The sequence below is a fragment of the Podarcis muralis genome, chromosome 6 (assembly GCF_964188315.1).
Source record: "Podarcis muralis chromosome 6, rPodMur119.hap1.1, whole genome shotgun sequence".
Classification (NCBI taxonomy): domain Eukaryota; kingdom Metazoa; phylum Chordata; class Lepidosauria; order Squamata; family Lacertidae; genus Podarcis; species Podarcis muralis.
In genome coordinates, this window is record NC_135660.1 from 19,648,657 (window position 1) to 19,669,690 (window position 21,034).

Genomic DNA, 21,034 nt, shown 5'->3' on the forward strand with positions numbered 1-21,034 from the left:
GGCAGGTATTATATATTTTAATTAAAAAATGCTAGAAATCATGGAACCATAGAATTTGAAAGCATCAAAACACTATATTCACCCTTCTTTAAATTTTTTTTTATTAATTTCCCAGAATACAAAACAAGTCATAAACAATCATAGCACTTTTGGTCTATTGCCAGGTAAGTTAGGAATGTTACAATAATGCAAATGTCTATTGTATAGACTAGATATCCATGCCATAATGTTGCACTTTGACAAAACAAATAAATGGAAAACATATTACATCAAAATGATTGTGCTTGAACATTCCCTTGACTACCCTGTGGTGTGTGAAATACTCTGATAGGGCGACATCACTTTGAGTCATCTTGGCTTCACTCCTCGACCAGGTTCAACAGGAGATATTTTGAGATCTTTCAGAAATAGCTTGGCCTTTCATCCCCGGGGTTTAGCAATTTCCCCTTGTGCTGCACTACCAATTTAACAGAGAAGATTCTGAGTGCTGCTGTAAAGGGCTTGAAAGCTCAGAATCACTTTAATATCTCAGGATGTATATGTCTTGAAATATCTCTTTTTGTTCGTCATTGTTTTGCAATGCTTTTTACACCTGCTCTTTCTTTGCAATACAGTTCAAAACACACAGTGATATCTCTGGCCACTTCTTCATTGCAAGATCATGGGCCTGCTACTCTGTGTGCTCTTTTAGTGACAGCAATTCCCATGTTTAGTCTCTTAAACCATTCCTTTAGAGATTTTGCCTCTCCCCTGACTTCTGTTTCAGGGATTGCCCTCAAACAAATTCCCTGCGGTCTCTGTTCAATTACTTCTCTGCCCACAACCCAAGGGCCTCAATTTTTAAAAAGTCTGTCTCTGCCTGATTGTCCAGGCCCATTCAGGAGGGGTAGGTCTGTTGATAGCTATTTCTAAAGGGAATCTCTAGGTCCAGAAGCTGTACAGTGGTACCTCAGGTTAAGTACTTAATTCGTTCCGGAGGTCCGTTCTTAACCTGAAACTGTTCTTAACCTGAAGCACCACATTAGCTAATGGGGCCTCCTGATGCCGCCGTGCCGCCGGAGCACAATTTCTGTTCTTATCCTGAAGCAAAGTTCTTAACCTGAAGCACTATTTCTGGGTTAGCGGAGTCTGTAACCTGAAGTGTATGTAACCTGAAGCGTATGTAACCTGAGGTACCACTGTATTCCTCTGAATTCTAGTTACTGAGGGATAAACAACAGCGAAAGGCTATTGCTTTTATGGCCTGGTTGTGAGCTGCTCAGAAGCATCCATCTAGCCTTGATGGTCTTGTGAATCTTTGCCTCTGTCAGGCCCTCCTTCACAATTCCCAGGATGTGTCTTGGTTAGGCCACCAATTAGAATGCTAACCTTCATGTTTTTGCTCTGACAACCTGTACTGTGGGTCCCTGTCCTCTTGATCTTCAATGGTCTCTTTCTAATCTTCAGTTTGACATTGCAAGATGAATCCTCTCTTGTCTTCTGTTTGGATGGGCCTCAAGAAGAAGAAGAAGAAGAGTTTGGATTTGATATCCCGCCTTTCACTCCCCTTCAGGAGTCTCAAAGCGGCTAACAATCTCCTTTCCCTTCCTCCCCCACAACAAACACTCTGTGAGGTGAGTGGGGCTGAGAGACTTCAAAGAAGTGTGACTGGCCCAAGGTCACCCAGCAGCTGCATGTGGAGGAGCGGGGACGCGAACCCGGTTACCCAGATTACGTGACTACCGCTCTTAACCACTACACCACACTGGCTCTCACCCCAATTTCCTTTGCCTTCTGGAGATCCACTGTGACTTGTGGCAAGCCCAGCAAGGAAGACCCTACAGGCTGTGCCAGGGCTTCCAGTCTGGCCTTTTTGATCATCTCTGAGCCGGAAACATCAAGCCCAATGAGCATCCTCACACGGTTTCCACTGCAAATATTAAAATGTCCATGATGATATCTTCAAAGGAGCAGAATTACAAAGTCAAGCAATTCTCCCTTCCTGCAGTGCCATACAGATTTAATTTTTCTTTATTAGCTTCTAATTTGCAGGGTTTTGGGGTAGTCAAATGAGAAGGTGGGGGAATGAATTATGAAATATCACCTTGGGTGTTTGGCTGCACCGTGATATAAGGATATGAAGTGGCAGCATAGCTAGAGGTATCGCTATCGTTAACAGATATAATTAATTCTCACATTTAGCAACCAATGGAATGAAATTAATTACCATATTATCTCTCCCAGCCTGCGGGAATAAGAGGGGCAGTAAAGGGCATATGAGGAGAAAAGTAGTATCTAAAATAATATTTAGCAAACAGATCTCAGAATGAATAAGGCCAGGAGAACTAAGGGCTTGTTCTTTTAAACACATTCGGATCTTGACACACATGACGCATGACTGTTCAGAACCCGATTATCAGAGCAGATTTTTTTATATATCAAATACCCCAGAACTCACAGATAGAGTGGCTATTTCTGTATTGCCAAAAAGAGAGAAAAATACAATACCTAAAAAGACAACAACAAACGACAGTTGGGCTTAAAATTCACAAATGCTAAATTGTAGAAATCAGTGCATTACACCATAGCAAGATTGACTGAGCTCAGATGACCTGGGAGGTTGTGCCACCTGCTGTCCATATTCTAACTGCTGATAAGCTACTTCAAGGGCCACTTCTCCTTGTTGCTTTTCCCTTTACCTGTTGGTGTTGGTCTGAGCATTTCTGTTGGCATAAGGGGCAGGAGTCTGGTTTTAGATAATGTCATCATGCCTTTCTGGCATCAACCTGTAAGTTGACTGGAACTCTGGTTAGATTAAACTCTGAATAATGAGCAGGTCAGGAAAATAAACCATGGTTTGTTCCTGCTTTATTTAAACCAGCACTAGTTTAAACTAACTAGAAGTCCCCAAGTTCTTCGTTGCAGAAACTTCTGTAGTCTTCCTGGTATCTGAGGAAAAGGAAGTGGGGAAAATACAGGCCTGAGGTGCTCAGCGGTAAAGGTAAAGGGACCCCTGACCATTAGGTCCAGTCGTGACCGACTCTGGGGTTGCGACGCTCATCTCGCTTTATTGGCTGAGGGAGCCGGCGTACAGCTTCCGGGTCATGTGGCCAGCATGACTAAGCCGCTTCTGGTGAAACCAGAGCAGCGCACGGAAACACTGTTTACCTTCCCGCTGTAGCAGTACCTATTTCTCTACTTGCATTTTGATGTGCTTTCAAACTGCTAGGTTGGCAGGAGCTGGGACCGAGCAACGGGAGCTCCTCCCGTTGCGGGGATTCGAACCGCCGACCTTCTGATCAGCAAGCCCTAGGCTCTGTGATTTAACCCACAGCGCCACCCGCATCCCTTGAGGTTCTCATGGGCATAGCACTAAATCACAGTTTAGTCTGGCATCTGAAAAGGACCAGAATATATAGCTAAGATGAAATTTGAAAGTGGCATTTCCAAGCTCACACTCTTTGGCAGTGTATGCCTTCAACTTTGCATACTCATTTGGTTTCAGAATCAGGGACAGCTCGCACAGGATGCAAAACAACAACAAACCCAAACAAATGCTGGGCTGAACACACGCCATCATTTGATGGCAACTCTTTGTCCCTGTTTTTTCTCTTCGCTTCTACTGAGCAGCACTGCAGCACCTTTCCTCCTCTTCCTCCTCTTCTTAATTTAAAAGAGAGTTCACAGCAGTGATATAGAAAATAGAACCCACAGTGGAAGAACCCTCCTCTTAATTCAAGGACAGTGGCATTTTCTTGATCATAGTAATTTATGGAGCATTAGTTGCCATAACAACCAAAAACAGCTTTTAGGGTGTCAGTATTTTCCTTTGTAAGGTGAATTTAGTGTCTAGTGAGAGGAGGGAGGCAGGCGAAAAACAGCAGCGTAATCTCTGCAAACTGGAGGGCTTGGCTTAATCGCAGGAATTACATGACACCTCCTAGCGCTCTCATGCTATCTGCCGTCTTGCCAAAAATGAACTTGGCAGTCTGTAACCGTCTATCTAATCATGGTCAAAAAGTGATAGGATGTGAATGACAACTCTTGGGGGGGGGGGTGAGCATCAGATGATACTAGGGATGTAAAGAGGCAGTGATTTCCATCCTATAACTGGGATCGTTGGATTCAGCACTGTTTCTCTTCTGTTACGGTTCGGCTTCCACTGAAACCAAACATTATTTGTCTCTTGTGGAGGACAAGGTTACCAATGGCTGATAGTCACAATGGCTACACTTTGCCTCCAGAGTCAGAGGCATTAATGCTTCTGAATACATTTGCTGGGAACTGCTCTTGTGCACAGATCCCGCTTGCCAGTTTCCCACAGGCATTGGGTTGGGCGATGGGCCTGATCCACCAGGCTTTTCTTATGTTACTACATTCTTTCCTTTGTGGCTTTAACTAATGTAATCAATTAAGCAATCAACGACGTAATCCATTTCAGTGCATTTCAGTGGAAGGGAAATGCCTGCAACAATGCAGAAAACTACTTAACTTATTTACATAACATTTGAGGACCAAAAAAAAAATCACCACAAATACTTTTACACACTTGCGTGATGTCTGTATCTCACCTCAGAAGAACATGCAGATGGTGGCAGTTTCCTTTCCCATTTCCAGCAGAATTCTCCAATGTCCCTAATGTTGGGATAGGAAGTTTGTGTATGATTGCGTGCTTTGTAAATCTGTGCAACTCCAAGAGATCTACCGTATTTTTCACTCCATAAGGCGCACTTTTTCCCTCCTAAAAAGTAAGGGGAAATGTGTGTGCGTCTTATGGAGTGAATGCAGGCTGGAGGCAGGTAGGAAAAGCCCCCAAGAGCCACACACAAGCTTCGCACGGCTCTTGCGGGCTTTTCCCCAGGAGGGAGAAGGGACTGACATGGCCAGTCAGTCCCTTCTCCCTCCTCGTAGAAAAGCCCGCAGGAGCCGCGTGCTCCTTAAAGGGTGTGCGGCTCCTGTGGGCTTTTGCGGGGGTATTGCCATAGCCGCGTGCAGCCCCTCTGGCCGGGAGAGGCTGCGCGCGGCTATGTCTTGGCTTCTTTGCTCTTTGGGGCTGGGGGGACGACCCAGGCTTCCCCCGGCAGCCCCAGAAGCTCTTTGGGGCTGGGGGGGAATAAGTTTTTTTCCCTTGATTTCTCCCTCTAAAAACTAGGTGCGCCTTATGGTCCGGTGCGCCTTATGGAGCGAAAAATACGGTAAACCATACCTTGTTTCATTTTAATTTTCTGTTTCTAGCTTGTTGGTTATGCGGGGAAAAGCACAGCCTTTCTCTTCCAGTTAGCGTACAGGGGCCTTCATGTTTTCTGGTGACTTCTTTTCAAACCGCACAGCAGGTTGGTGTTCAGTGGGCTGTCTGGGGACCAAGACACAACATGTGTTCTCAATTTTGGGCCTTTTATGTTAGGAATTTTCCACTGTGCAATTATGTTAAATTTGGAGGCGCCTGAGAAGTGCACCTTCGCCCCGGCAACAACACACACACACACAATGCAAGGTTACACAAATGAAATAACAATAGCTGGAAAGGAAAACAAAGTTCAAATAGGATTTCTTCTCCCGTGATGGCAGGCTGCCCACATGGGGTCAGGGACTTAATGCTAACCCCGCTGTCAGTCGACTCTTGCAGCAAAAGATGAAAAGTGAGCTTTCATAAATCACACTGGAAATTATCATCCTGCTCCTCGTACGTGTAGAGGGGGTTCTTCTTTTTTTGCACACACATGTTAGAAACAATAAGGAACTCATTCTGCCCCAAAATAAAGCATGAAACGAAAACCACATTAAATGTTTCTCATGATACATTTTGAAGACATCATCACCTACAATGGTTTCCTCTTGTCCGGTGACATTGTCTTGCAGCTGCTCATGCAAATGTATCGCTTCAGAAAGGAGAGAGAGGCTGAGAAATAGGGTTAAGCAGCAGTCCTGTGCACAGTTACCCTAGACTGTCCCCCATTTAACTCAGTGGTATTTACTCCTAAATAAACAGGGATAGGATTGCAGTGTTGCTGCAGCATTGTGAGAGTAAAGCAGGATTAGATATCACATTTGTCATAAACCCAGGAGATGGACACATACTAGCTGACATCTCTCAGGGCCAAAACAGATGAGATGCAAGCAATCTGTAACTGGATCTCCCAATTTTTATCTTTATTTTTAAAAACAAACTTAAAGGCAGTGGGGTAAAGTACTTGAATTTTCTGCAAGAAAGCATTGTTTAATCCTGCCTCCTTCCATACAGCTCGGCTGATCAAAATCTCCCTATTCCCAAAGCTGTGGGACAGACAAAGGCCTGGTATTTAATGCAGTTACCTGTCCGTCCGCCCATCCCCCCAATTGCTTGCATCTATTCCTTCTCCAGTCACATGGGAATTAGTGCAGAAGTTGAAAATGTCAAGTGAAAGTCAGGTGCTGCAGACAAGTATCTGAGATGGTGTTCTTAAGAGTTGCTGTTTTCAGATGTATAACTTTTTGTCCTAAAAACTCCAACTGTGTCTAGATTTTCTGCCAAAGCCAATGAACAGAATCAGAACAGTGGTAGAGTACAGCGGTACCTTGGTTCTCAAACTTAATCCGTTCAGGAAGTCTGTTCCAAAACCATAGAAAGTAATGCAAAAATGGATTAATCCATTCCAGACTTTTAAAAACAACCTCTAAAACAGCAATTTAACATGAGTTTTACTATCTAACGAGACCATTGATCCATAAAATGAAAGCAATAAACAATGTACTGCAGTCACACAATCAATCAGTAGCTGAACTGGGTTCCACGCAGTCACAAAAACAAAACAAAAATAGTTGCAAAAACAGACAGACCTCAGTGTAACACTCAGATAGTCAGCATAACACTCAAATCGAAAGTGTGGCACTCAAATTGTCAGCGTAACACTCACATTCGGCTTCAGAAAAAGATTGCAAACCTTCCAGGTTTGCAGTGTTTGGGTTCCAAGTTGTTTGAGTACCAAGGTGTTTGAGAACCAAGGTACCACTGTGAAGCTGTTCAGCATTCGCCTTATGCAGTAATGGCTTTTTCTGTAATGCACCAAAAAGGTGCATCTACCTCTTTGGGCTGACTCACCATGTGAGAAGTCTAATCAGCCAGCAATTCTAGGATGCACTTTGACGTGCTTTTGAACTGCTAGGTTGACAGGAGCAGGGACCGAGCAACGGGAGCTCACCCCATCGCAGGGATTCAAACCACCAACCTTCTGATCGGCAAGTCCTAGGCTCTGTGGTTTAACCCACAGCGTCACCCATGTCCCTTCCATTCCAGTATTGCATCTGAACAAACTAGATGGGTCTGCACAGTTAGAAATCTTGAAGGACTGGAATCTGTCTTATGCTAACTCTGGGTTTCCTTCATGAAGTTGCAAGGAAAATCAGCTATTAAATATTTCCGGGGTACACACCTGACATTTAACTTGACTTACTTGAAGACTGCTGAAATTAATTTATTTTCGCATCATCACAATTCATGTTCTGGTTTATCATTTACCGGTAAATAAAATTAATTTCATGCTTGCTTTCTTTTTCCTTTTATGTGGGCCAGAGGAGTGCGAGGTGAATTTTCACCTCAGTTAGTTAATCTACATCTGATTATTCATAAGACTGAGACATCTGTCTCTGCATATAATGGAGACCTGGAAGATGGTGTGTGGTTGTGTGGGAATTATCAGCTATGCAGGAGAAGGAGGAAGTTATGAAAACCCATTGTTAATGTATGCATGAGAAGGAAAGAAGCATAAAGCAGCAACATAGGCACACATTTTGGAATCCTGATCCTGAAAAACTGTGATGCTGTTGCAGCCCAGAACACAGAAGCGATGTCGTTACAAGTTGGTGCAACAAGATAATTTCTGTAATGTTGCAACTGTGCTAGTTTTACCCCTTCTAAACAGTCACCTGCTATTGGCTCAAATCAAAGGACTGGGCTGTGAAGGTTGTGTTGTGCCTTCAAACAACTGGTTTACACCAGGTGGATTCAGTAGCTTTATAGGGAAGTTATGCATCACAGTTTCCAGTAATGCAGGAAAGTGGGAAGGGAGCCAGTGTCGCTTTTCAGACAGGCTACACCCCCAAACATTTGCATGTTGGGTGGGAAAAGCCTGAAGGAGGAGTCAATGCATGTGCAGCTGAATACACACACCGTCCTCCATGCAACCCTGTGTAATCTGGGTTCCCAATCACATGGAAAAGCCTGCACATGTTCAGCTGAATGCACATGGGTTCCCTTTCAGACTTCCGCTCAATGTACAAAGATCTGAGGACTGAGCCAGCAGGGATTGGGATGTTGGAGTGTGCATGGAGTGTCCATGTCTCATTTGTGTAAAGATCTTGGACATGACCTCTCCTTTCTCTGAGGGTGGCTAAAGGAGGAAAGGGGGGGGTGATCACACAAACAATGTGCAGAGCACACAAACAATGTGCAGAGCACCTGGCGGGAAGGTAAACAGCATTTCCATGCGCTGCTCTGGTTCACCAGAAGCGGCTTAGTCATGCTGGCCACATGACCCAGAAGCTGTCTGCAGACAAACGCCGGCTCCCTCAGCCTATAGAGCGAGATGAGCATGCAACCCCAGAGTTGGCCACAATTGGACCTAATGGTCAGGGGTCCCTTTACCTTTAATACTGGAATGGATGGATGGAAGGGAGTGAGGGATGAAGGACAAAAAACGGCTGTTGCATTTCATTATCATTTATTTAACATGTATGTTCTTAAGTTCCTTAATTAACCGCTCCATGGATGCTGTTCCCCCTTTGAGCCATCAGGAATCTTTCTGAAAATACTCGTGAACTTGAATTTAGCATTCAACCCCTTTTAAAATCCAGGTAATGGCCTAGGAAGCTCTGTCGTGCCCCTGATGGTTGTTAGCTAGTTTTTCAGTGAGAAGACCAGCAAAGGGCAGAAAGCTTCCATCAGTGGCAGATCAACACCCTGGAGTGTTGCATGTCTTCTAGGCTGTCCCTTAAGCGTGGTGGTGAGGCCCAGCAGGCCTGGCCAATGTGCCACAAGAAACATGTTCCGTAAACACAATCCAGAATTCCACGCGGTGCGTAGGGATTCTGTGGCAGATATGCAGGGGTTTCTTGGCAATTAAGTCAAACGTTCCAAAACCATGGGACTGGTGTTAGCACACAAAAGGTATGTGGAAAACTAGATCCTGTTCAGAAAGATTTGATTCTGCTTGGCGGTGGGGGGGGGGACATGCTTTTTGATGTCTCTGGCAGTATATGGATAGGTTTGCCTGTTAAGGACAGCTGAAACTCAATAGCTGTTGGACTCTTTTTGGTAGCAACTACATGTAGAAAATGAGACATTAAGTGTGTATCACCACACATGGCGGTAATCAGATTGCTAGATATGGTGGCTATGGCCTACTTCCATTTTGGGAAGAAGCATATGCCTCTGAATAACAGTTGCTGAGAATCACAAGTGGGAAGGGAGCTTTTGCACTCACGTCCTGCTTGCAAGCTTCCCACAGACATCTGCTTTGCCACCAGAATGCTGGACTGGATGGGCCTTTGACCTGATAGGGACGCGGGTGGCACTGTGGTCTAAACCACTGAGCCTCTTGGGTTTGCCAGTCGGAAGGTTGGCGGTTCGAATCCCTGTGACGGAGTGAGCTCCAATTGCTCTGTCCCAGCTCCTGCCAACCTAGCAGTTCGAAAGCACACCAGTGCAAGTAGGGAAGGTAAACGGCATTTCCGTGTGCTGTGGTTTCTGTCACGGTGTTCCGTTGCACCAGAAGCAGTTTAGTCATGCTGGCCACATGACATGGAAAGCTGTCTGTGGACAAACGCCAGCTCCCTCGGCCTGAAAGCAAGATGAGCGCCGCACCCCATAGTCACCTTTAACAGGACTTAACTGTCCAGGGGTCCTTGACTTTTACCTGTCTTACCTTGGCCTGATCCACAGGGCTCTTCTCGTTTTCAGTTTTCTACAAGGAAGTTGTATCTATATAGGAAGTGCATCATACATAAAGAGATTGGGTAGCTTTTCTTGATGAACTCTTCCGAATCGATTCATGCTAGATGATTTTGTGACTCAAACCTCCTCCTCCAGAAGGGCACATTCATTGTGTCTTTGCAGGAGTGATCAGCTCCCAAACCCTCAGCTAAAAGCAGGTGCATTGCATGTAGGAGACTGCAGGTTTGCCGTTGCATTGGACAACTGAATTGGGCTAGATGGTCCGGGCAGGTATGAGGCAGCAGCATATGCTCTAAGGATGTAAAAGCGACCTTTTCTGGATAACGAGGCTTCTCGTGGTCACATGCCCAGAAGTTGCCTTTGCTGACGGCACTCAGTTTGACAGGGGGGTCAAGCAGGTTGCAGCTGCCCCAGATATACTTGATTCCTACATCTTGTAAATGTAAGTTGCTGTCAGTCATAAACGGCAACAAGCAGGCTGATATGTCAATAGGAATTTTCTCTCTTATTACTCTCCCTGCCCAGTGAGAGAAGACACCTGTCAGGTTATCACCGGGAATATATTTCCCTCTGCCTTTCGTAATTTAGAGGCTGTTTCCCCGTGTCCTTTACCACACGCAGCAAGGTGCCGTTCGCGTTTTTGCAAGTCTCCCATGCATTTGTGTCCCCCAAAAACAAGGGGCAGTCTTTATATACCGTGAAAAGGTGTGTGTGTGTATATATATATATAATGTGATTTCCTGCCATTTAAAATTACACCTGAATGATAAGCCAGGTGAGAAGTGCTGTGCCGGAGGACTGACCCCTGTAATGCCAACCCAAAATCAGATATACTAGAAATATTGTGCAGGGAAGAAATTGACTGTCAGATTTGATCAGTGTCATTAAATAGGCTGTCATCGGAGTACTAGATGTTTCGTTCAGATACAAACACAGCTGCTGTTTCTGATGGCTGCTGAATGCAGATAACACAGGTTTTTTTGCGGGGGGGGGGGGAGAAAGTGTTGACGTGAGCAGTAGTGATTTCCGCTCCATTGTCTTGATGCTCTCTTCATCTCTCTCCATCCCTGCTCCTCTGCTCCTTTCAGGTACAACGTGTTTGATTGCGTTGCTGTCAGATAAGGAGCTCACGGTGGCCAACGTTGGGGATTCGAGGGGCGTCTTGTGCGATAAGGATGGCAATGCTATCCCTTTGTCGCACGATCACAAGCCCTACCAGCTCAAGGAGAGGAAGAGGATTAAAAGAGCCGGTAAGCTTATAAAGTTTGGTGTTTACTTCTGTGTGCCTTATATACTGTGGGTTTATATACTGTAATAAACTCGGCGGGAAGATGTTGTTTGCATTTTTGGAAATACGGCTGTATGGAGCTTCTCCTCAGGGAGTGGAGAGGCTGGAGCCAGCCAGTATGGCCTGTAGCTAATTGGACTTGTAGTCTAGCAATAGTCTAGGTTAGAGAAGCCAGGACCAGAGGTTGCTTATTCTTTTATTCTTTATTAAATTTGTATACCGCCCTTCATCCAAAGATCACAGGGTGGTACACAACATAGAAATTCACACAACATAGAAAGATGCACACACAAAACTCTGGTAGCTTGATTGGAGAGAAAAAAAACAACTTGAAGCTTCCAGTTCAGAATGGATAAAAACCAGTGCCTCTTCTGGCTAATGCTGCGTTATGTCCTGTAATAACGATTCATTCGGAGCAGGCAATAGTTCTCTGTGGGAAAGAGAAGAAAATGTAGATTCCATACACTGGTGAGAGAGCACAAAGTAGTCTTTTAACAGCAGAGCACCTATTAGCAATTAACATTTGAACCTGATTATTGTAATCCAGAAGAGGAGGCTTCATTAAAGAGATGAATATTCTAAAATTTTCACTTAAATAATCAGCTGAAAGAACTCCTGCTGCTTTGGAAATGCAACTTTTATGTTATTTTTCTCTCTGTATGCTGTATTGGCCTTGTTTGGGAAGTGGGGGGTAGGCGAGGGAGTTGTTCCTTTTTAAATTTATTTTTATGGGCAGCCAGACATCACCAGGCAGCTGCTGAGATCGATACCTTGACAGGGTCCTCACTGTCAATCCATGGTGTCCCTTGGCCCTGCCCTTGTTTTTCCTTAACAGCTACTGCTTATTTGCCTGCTTTGAATGTGCAAGCAGTAACAGGTATAGGAATTAAACTGTAAAACCTTGTTTTGCACAAGTCCAGCTAATGAAGTAAGTGGGCTTCCCCCTTCTATCCCAGCTTAACAACTTGTGAAGTAAGTTTAAAAACAAGATTTATTTACATTGGTTCACAGAAAAGGCAGCAGCAATTCTATGCAGTCAAAATTCTTATATTTACAGTATAACCAGCTTCAGGCATGTGCCTAAAACTGGGGCAAGCAGAGGCATGTTTGCCTCCAGTGCTGGTCAAAGGGAGAGGGAGGAACAGGAAGTACTATATGCTCTTTCTCCAGGAAAGGAGGGGAAATGACATCACACAGAGCCCTCTCTATCAATTGTATTTCTATGATCCAAGTATCTGCAGCTCTGTGGTGTTAGCTCCTTCTCATGCTCACTAGCAAGAATATGCATATGTCAGGTTTGGCTGCTCATCTCCCACAGCTTGGCCACTGGATTCTGCTGGACCAGAAGAACAAAGGGCTTCCTGTACCAATTTAAGTTTTATGTAATTAGAATGGGGGTAGCCTTTCTTCACTGACGTACTTAGTGATCGCACGTATGCAAGGGTGCTGTTTTTTTGTTTCCTTTGGGAATCCATGTAGACTGATGCCATGTACACAGGCCACATGGAACTGTAAAAGGTGTGCTAAGGTGTGGAACTCCAGTTTGCAAAAACTGCATATTCCTGATATGAATATACTTAATTCGTGTTGAACTTTCGGGTCCTTTTACCGTGAGCTCAACATGCAGCAGTGCCAAAAACCTTTTAAAAAAAACCTCCCTCTTAAGCAGAAGCTTGAAGTGCACAATGTTTGGTTTTGTAATGAGGATTTCGAAGTGGTCTTTCAAAGGCAGAAACCTGGACTTTTTTTCTAAAAGGAAATGCTTCTCATCCAGCCGCAGGCAAACACCACATGTTTTTTGTTGAGATTTCAGCCTTTGCTTCACAGAGGCAGCAGAAAGCCACTTTCCGTGCATAAGAGGTGGCTGTCGAGGCTTGGAAAAGCAAAAGCAATCCTGCAAAGATGGGTCAGGGAGGAGGGGAAACCAATAAATATCAACTCTTTGCTGCAGGCAAAGGGAGCTACATGCATTGTTGTTAATTTCATTTCTATTCCGCTTTAAATTTTTAAGGGGGGGGGAGAGAAATCTCAAAGCAGTTTACAACCTACATTAAAACGTCAAATAAAACAATCCAGAATAAAACATTAGAGAAGGAAGTCAAATATAAAGTATACAATTCAAAGCAACAGGAAACTTAAATATTATCTGAAGATTTCAAAACAAGACATTGCAAAAGGAGGCCAGCTACAGAGTCAACATTTAATGCAGCAAAGTTAACAAACAAAAAAAGTTTTGTCTTAAACACATGCAGAGCCATGGGAATCCTGTGGATCCTGTTTGAAGGCAGTCACAGAATGTACCGTATTTTTTGCTCTATAAGACTCACTTTTCCCCTCCTAAAAAGTAAGGGGAAATGTGTGTGCATCTTATGGAGCGAATGCAGGCTGCGCAGCTATCCCAGAAGCCAGAACAGCAAGAGGGATTGCTGCTTTCACTGCGCAGCGATCCCTCTTGCTGTTCTGGCTTCTGAGATTCAGAATATTTTTTTTCTTGTTTTCCTCCTCCAAAAACTAGGTGCGTCTTGTGGTCTGGTGCGTCTTATAGAGCGAAAAATACGGTAATGGAATTTTGCAAATGGCTGGAGTCCTTCCCCTCTGCTTCCTTCTACTCCCCTCCCCTGCCATATCCTTTGCTTCAAGGAAGATGCCTGCTGTTTGTACCCAGAACGTTCCCCCCTTTTCCTTCCTAGAACTCCGAAGTGTGGGGTGATTATTTTCAAAAGACTTTTCTGGATCATTGCATTACAACTCCACCAAGGACCCTTGAGGAGAAGGAGGATCAACTTCATTTGTGTTATTTCCTTTCCTTTTTGCCCCAGGGTGAGATTTTGGTCTTTACAAGTGTGTATCTGATGTGGCACCGCCTTCATAAATCTTTTTAAATGAGTGCGAACCTCTTCTTGAATGTACCGAAGGGAGAAAGAGGGCTTGGTTAGAGCTAGGAGGCAGGCTGCCTGAGCACATCACTGTATGGCAAACGTCAGAAACAAAGGCTGATATTTTCTTGCTGTTCAGCAATTTGTCATATCTATTTGGCAAACAAAACAAAAAAAATACAAAACATGTAAGGATGTACTTGCCTCCAGGAATTTATGTGACAACCATTTCAATAGCATTGGCTTGGATACTGACACAACCCAACTCCTTGTAGCAATGTTTGGGTATTGCAAAATGGATTTCAAAATACATAGCATAAAATGGAGGAAATAACTCCAAGGAGATCATCTTCACAGTCCATTCATGCAGGTTCTGTTAACCATGCTACACAATATATATATGTTTTTCTTCTCACAGTACATCTTCCTTTCTTTTTTAATGGACTGATCCAATGGATCTAAGAAACAATGTGCATAGGAGTCCAGCCTTGGGGTGTTACCCATGAGACAATGGTAGCAGCAATGATGCAGATGTTAAGTTCTCCTCCTCCTCCTCCCTGTATTCCCCTCCTACTGATATTTAGGAATATTTGCAGCACCAGCAGGTGTGTTACCTTGCCAGCAGCAGCAGCAGCCAGTGAAATCAAGTGAGGAAGAGCAGAAATGCCATGTAGTGACATCATGAGCTGGAAGCGAGAGAGAACTTCAACTCATGAGTTTCATTTCTGAGAGCATCTTCAAATCAGGAGGAAGCTGTAATTTCGACCTTACAGGCATTGTTATGCACACCCAACATGCACAGTTCAGGGTGCCAACACATACCTTGCATTTGGTTTCTTTAGAATGAGAGTCACTAGAGACTGTGGCGTCTTTGTAATATAAAGTTTTTATATAAACATATATACAGGCTGAACGTAAGATGGTTAGGATCTGTTTACATCCCAACAAATCTTATCCCACAATTAGGGTCCTTCCTTCCTTCCTTCCTTCCTTCCTTCCTTCCTTCCTTCCTTCCTTCTTTTCTTTCTTGGGGTGGATAAAGTCATAGCTTTGGATTCAGCATAGATGGACAAGACCAGCCAGGGAACAGGAAGAAGGCCTCCCCTCTTTAGCCCATCTTCTGAAAACATCTCCAGCTATTAATTTCTATGGCAACCAGTCACTTGTACTCTTTAGTCATGCAAAGAGATAACACAACAGCCTACAGCCAATAACTTGACGGAAAGACTGGCTTTACCACTTTAGGAGAATCCCATCTTGTGGATACAAAACGACAAGCTTAGGGGTGATTTCAAATATCACATTCAAGCTAACACACACATACACACATCCTATAATAGTTCCTTGCAATGGTGGCGTGTTTTCCTTTCTTTAAAGTTTTCACTGAATCGAAGCACAGGAAGTATAGTTATAATGGAATGGTTATCCAAAGAAGGAGACTTCGCTCTTAGCTTCACGTTTCCTAAATGGTTTCCCTGAGGAGTTTTTCCTTCCTTACGTCTTAGCAGCAGAGACACCGGTGTATTATGGGGAATGGAAGGAAGGAAGGAAGGAAGGAAGGAAGGGGGCATTGAAATGTGAGGAGTGCTTGGGAAAGAAAAATCGCAATAAGAAATGCAAAGCAAAACAATTTCTCTGTTTTCTAACTAGTTTTACAGCCCAGAGGCACAGAAGCATCTGAGAACAACCTCATGCAGAAGCAATTTAATACAATATGTGTGTTTGTGTGTTTGTTTTTCTTCCCTCCAGGTGGCTTCATCAGTTTTAATGGTTCCTGGCGTGTTCAGGGGATCCTGGCAATGTCCCGCTCCCTTGGAGATTACCCGCTGAAAAATCTGAACGTTGTCATCCCTGACCCAGATATCCTAACCTTTGACCTGGACAAACTTCAGCCAGAATTCATGATCTTAGCATCTGATGGGCTGTGGGATGCTTTCAGCAACGAGGAGGCCGTACGATTCATCAAAGAACGCTTGGATGAGCCACACTTTGGAGCCAAGAGTATAGTCCTGCAGTCCTTTTACAGAGGCTGCCCTGACAACATAACAGTCATGGTGGTGAAGTTCAAGAGTAGCAGTAAAACAGAAGACCAGTAAAAAAAAAAAAAAATTCTCCTATCTTTCTGCCTCTCTCTCTCTCAGCGAACTCCTTCATCAAACCTTTACACTTCAACATGGTAGACAGCTGTAGCAAGTATATTAGCATTAAGACTGTACATCCAAAAAGAAAAGAGGAAAAAGAAATCACATTTTTTTCCTTTTCTTTCTTTCTTTTTTTAAAAGCAGAGCTATGTGGCAAACGCATTTAAAACCATTGTGTGTGGGTTTAAAAAAAAAAAAAGTTCATGCTTTCTTTCTTTTCTCCAGCTCTTTTAAGGATAAATTCTCCCATTCTCAAAGGCTAATCAACTCCTGCTTCGGCTATTTTGAACAGCTGTGATTTCTTAGTCATCCGCCCAGGAGCTCAACTTGGGAGTGGCACGGCCGGGGCAAGACAAGAATGGCTTGTGAGCAATTGATGGAAGCGACACAGGACTTTCACCATTGTAACTATCTCCACCCCGGCATGCACTCTGTTTTAATGCTATTGCTCTCTGTCCCCCAAGCCCTGCTAAACTGCAGAAGTAGGAAGGTGGGTAGCAAACAAATTTGTAACTGTTGATCTGTCTTTTCATAGGAGGAGGTGAAGGAGGGAGCCTGCTGGGCACACAACAGGCCACCCTTCTCCCTCATTTCATAGGTAAACATCCTTCCTGCCACATAAGTAAGGACAAGCTCTTGAGCTTCTCCAGCTGTCTGTTTCTACTGTCTGTGTGCATGCCTTTAATGGTGCTTTGCCTTGTTTTCAATTCCATCCAGCAGGTAGCTTTTGAGGTCCATGCTCCTTGGGAAAAAATTGCACAAACAGCATTCATTGACTCTTCCTTCTAGACATGGTGGATATCAGGACTAGGCTATGCCTGCAGAAATTATTATATATATATATCACAGATTGTTGTAAGGGCTGGGGGTATGAAGATGCTGTGGAAGTCAGCTGAGTGTTTAGCACAGAATATTATTTTCATTCTGTTATCAACGTGTGTTCAGATACAAGGCAGGGTTGTTGATGAAGCGAACAAGCTGAAATGTGAACTTGCTGCCTAGTTCACACACATACGTGCACACACACGCACCACCAGCAGCTTTTCAGTAGAATGGAAGCTTAATTCAAAAAAAGAAAGAAAAAAGATGGACAAGGGTAAAATAATTCTGGTGGCCTGGGTATTTAATTATGTAAATAATCGAAAGCCAGCCTAAGGAATCAAAAGTGTTGATTATGTATAGCTGTATTTTGGAGCCTCTGAATATCATATGCTTTGCCATAGAAAATGGACCTTTCCAATCCCAGTATTGATTAATAATGTAGGTGTGACCTGGCTACTTAATCCCCCATAATGCTCATCACCTGATAGCTCCATGGTCGAGGAAATGGGCAGGTGGGCCAGTGGAGCGGTGCTGCCTTCATAAACGTCACTTGCAGAGGCTGCACAATTTTATACCATAGCTTAACAAGAGACACTTTGTTGTTCAGCAGGGTTCTGATTCCGGGCTACCCATTGAACTGCTTTAAACGCACTTGGCGGTCAATGAACTCCTGCCTGTTTCTGCTGGCTCTGATGTGCATGTGCAGAGCAAACTGTATGTTTCCGTGAGCTGAAGAAAGGTGGGTGGGTGCTACCCTGGTTCACCTGTGTAGCGTTGCTGCCCTCTAAAAAAAAGGAAGGAAGGAAGGAAGGAAGGAAGGAAGGAAGGAAGGAAGGAAGGAAGGAAGGAAGGAAGGACCATAGACATGTGGGCTGCTGGGTCTGGTTAGTAAGCTATAATTCAAAGCCATATGCATGCAAGGGATTCCCATTCTCTTCTATGAAGAGGGAAACTTGAGTACATATAGTGGAGAACGCCATGTTAGGAGCCATTTCGCTTCTGAAGGCCTCCATTCACATACTAGAGCATGGCTGCTAGGTTCTAGTGAATGTGCATTAGTAGGTGGGCTATTGCTAAGTTTAGCACTTCTGGAAGTGCCATTTGCGCAGTCTCTCTCTCTTCATTTGCTGTAGATCTGGAGAGCCTGTGGCTGTCCAGGTGTTGTTGAACTCAAATGCCCATCGTGACCATGCTGGGCAGATGATGGGAGCTGGAAAGTAGTAACACCTGGAAGGTTATAGGTTCCTCCTCATCCCTCCCAGAGGTATACATAGGACAGATAACCCATGCCCCTCAATGGCAGCAAGGGAGGTGTTCTTTACTTTCCCTGAAACATAGGAGTGTCTTGCAAATAACACAGCAAGGGATTAAGATACGCAAAGTCACCCTTCTGGTCTCTTATTTCTTGCCCTTGTCTTCAATTATGGTATATTGTGTGCACTCTCAAAACAAATGAACTCCGGTGTCAGACCACTTGGGCAGGTAAATACAAACAAAGTCCTTATCCCTGCCCCGATTTTGCTGCCCTCCTATATTAATGTAGAATAATAGCTCCTTTAACTGAATGACTTAATGAATGGCTCCAATGCTTTTAGCAAAGTACAATTGACTCTTAATGCATTCTCCTTGCAATAAGAGATAGAGGCAGAGGGCTCTGGGGGTTAACAGCATGCATCAAATCAGTGCCCAAGAATACCAGCTCTGCCCAGGATCTTTTAGATTGGAACATAGGAGCTGCCTTAGACTTGAGTCAGACCACCAGTCCATGTAGCTCAGTACTGTCTGCACTGATCAGCAGCTGCTCTCCAGGGCTTTTTCCCCTGCTGTTCCTGGAGATGCAGAGAATTGGATCTGATGTTCTGCGTGAAAAGCCGTTGCTCTACCACTGAGCTTGAGTTTGGGGTGCCAGTCCACATGGTGATCAGGCCAGATTGTTTTGGAGGATTAATTGGGCTGGCACATTTGTTGTAAGAGTAGATAAAGGATATAAGCAGCCAGATTCAGTGGAGGTCATTGAAAGGGTTGGTCTCACATTTCTGTGGGAGCAGAATCAAAACTAGAAGTGCTATTCACTTCCTGCAAAGAACTGTTTTCAATAATCTCACTTAACCTTGGGCTAATCCTTATTCTATGCAGTGGCAAAAGAACGAGATGCTGTTGTAAAACATTGATAGATGTTGGCGAGGGACCACCCATAACCTCACTCTTTTAATGGCCTTTTTAACCTTCCCATTGTCACACTTTGCATCTTTTTCAGCCATGGCCAATTCTTCCTTTGTTGTAATCCTTTGATGCATGGCATACTTCATGGGTGTTCTCTGCCTCTGCCAATATCTGCTGGCATCCCCTAACTGCCCCTTCCCTAACTGGAGATCACATTGGCTTTTGTGATCCATTGCTTTTCACAAGCACAACTGACCATGGCATTGAAAACAGCTTTCCAAGGCCTGCCTTCCTAATAATAATATTTTTACTATTTATACCCCACACATCTTATAGGGTTGCCCCAGCCACTCTGGTCAGCTTCCAACACATATAAAAACATAATAAAACATCATACATTCAGATGCCTTTTAAAAGTTGTATCGTTGTTTGTCTCCTTGACGTCTGATGGAAAGGCATTCCACAGGGTGGGTGCCACTGCCGAGAAGGCCCTGCGCCAGGTTCCCGGTAATTTCACTACTTGGTTTTATTTTCAAGAGGCGCTTAAATCTTTTAGGCTCCTGTAATGCTGGTTTTCACTTAGTTGCTGTGTGAGGTAAGGTGAGTAAAAACTGTGATATGTGATACTCACTTGTTGCTTTGAAATAGGAAGAGGGGGCCCAGTTTAGTGATGTAGAAGCAGCTGGCAGTGTATTGCTATGGAAAACCCAAGTAGGTGCAGATTTGCTCAGCAGCCTTGATGTGAGTCCAGTAAGACTTCCATTCATAAGCAGGATAAATGTGCAATGAAAGTAGGGAGAGAGGGGGGTACAATTCAAGAAAAAAATATATAATAAAAGTGGGGGGGAACATTAGTAAGAAACAAAACTAGTCAGTAGCCTACTACTTTAGGTGCAGCTGAATTCTTGGAACTGTGACATTTTAAAAATGTAGGAAATTTAGGTCATTGATACGAGCTTTACAAACCATTAAATGTATTAGAGGAAGAAATAACTGAAATGTATTTCTCATCCCCATCTTGATTATTGATGAGAAAATTGAAGTATGTGGGATCTTTACAAAACTTGATAGCTAGCAGGTATTAATTTTTGTTACAAGTCCAGAAGATATTATACATAGCATAGATCAAAATGAGCAAGAGGAAATGGTGATTTATCATCAGTGTGTAAGATAATTGGGTTATCACGGAAACCTGCATGTTTGTTAATTTGCATTCTGTTCAAAGCCATTTTTTAAACATCTAAGGAGGGGAAAGCTCATTGTGAAAAGGCAATAGTCTGCAAACAATTACAGAACACAGGTTAGATTCAGTCAAGTGTTTAAAAAGGCCTCGTTTGCCCAGCCAGCTAGGCATAAAGAAAAATTGTCTCACACCGTATATTAGGAATTAATGGCTTCAAACGAATATTTATAGACTTGTTTACAGTTTTCTTCTTGTAGGAAAGGCTCCTACATAAGGAAATAAGCACCCAACAAGCATGGCTTAATGGAAGAGCAGAAATTGCTTGACTTGAGAAATAATACTTCTACAGAAACATGACTTGCATAACCACATCTGGAGAACTTGAAACTAATTCCTATCATATATGCAAGGACGTTTTGAGATAGTTCATTGCCACACACTCAATAATAGGAAAAATGCCTTCTTAGTTTTAAAAAAGAAAAGGGGGGAAATGGGACATGAGTTCAAAGAGTTATACCAGATTACTAAATGGTGCTTTTAGACCCAAGTTTACAACTCATACCTGTTACATGTGTCAGGAATTCACTGCATTGACTTATTGAGAGCTATCTCAGTGATTTTCTAATTCCATTTTAGCGCAGTACAAACATAATA

General features: G+C 43.6%; 1 protein-coding gene across 5 annotated transcripts in view; it reads left to right on the forward strand.

Moving 5' to 3' along the window:
* Positions 1–20,039, forward strand: part of PPM1L (protein phosphatase, Mg2+/Mn2+ dependent 1L) — a 173,353-nt gene extending 153,314 nt beyond the window's left edge. For all 5 annotated transcript variants that reach the window (XM_077929807.1, XM_077929811.1, XM_077929809.1 and 2 more), the window contains 2 exons: positions 10,996–11,157; positions 15,821–20,039. In XM_077929807.1, the coding sequence (XP_077785933.1) occupies positions 10,996–11,157; positions 15,821–16,167 (509 nt within the window). In that variant the 3' untranslated portion in view covers positions 16,168–20,039. The remainder of the gene's footprint in view (positions 1–10,995; positions 11,158–15,820) is intronic.
* Positions 20,040–21,034: the final 995 nt, after the last annotated feature.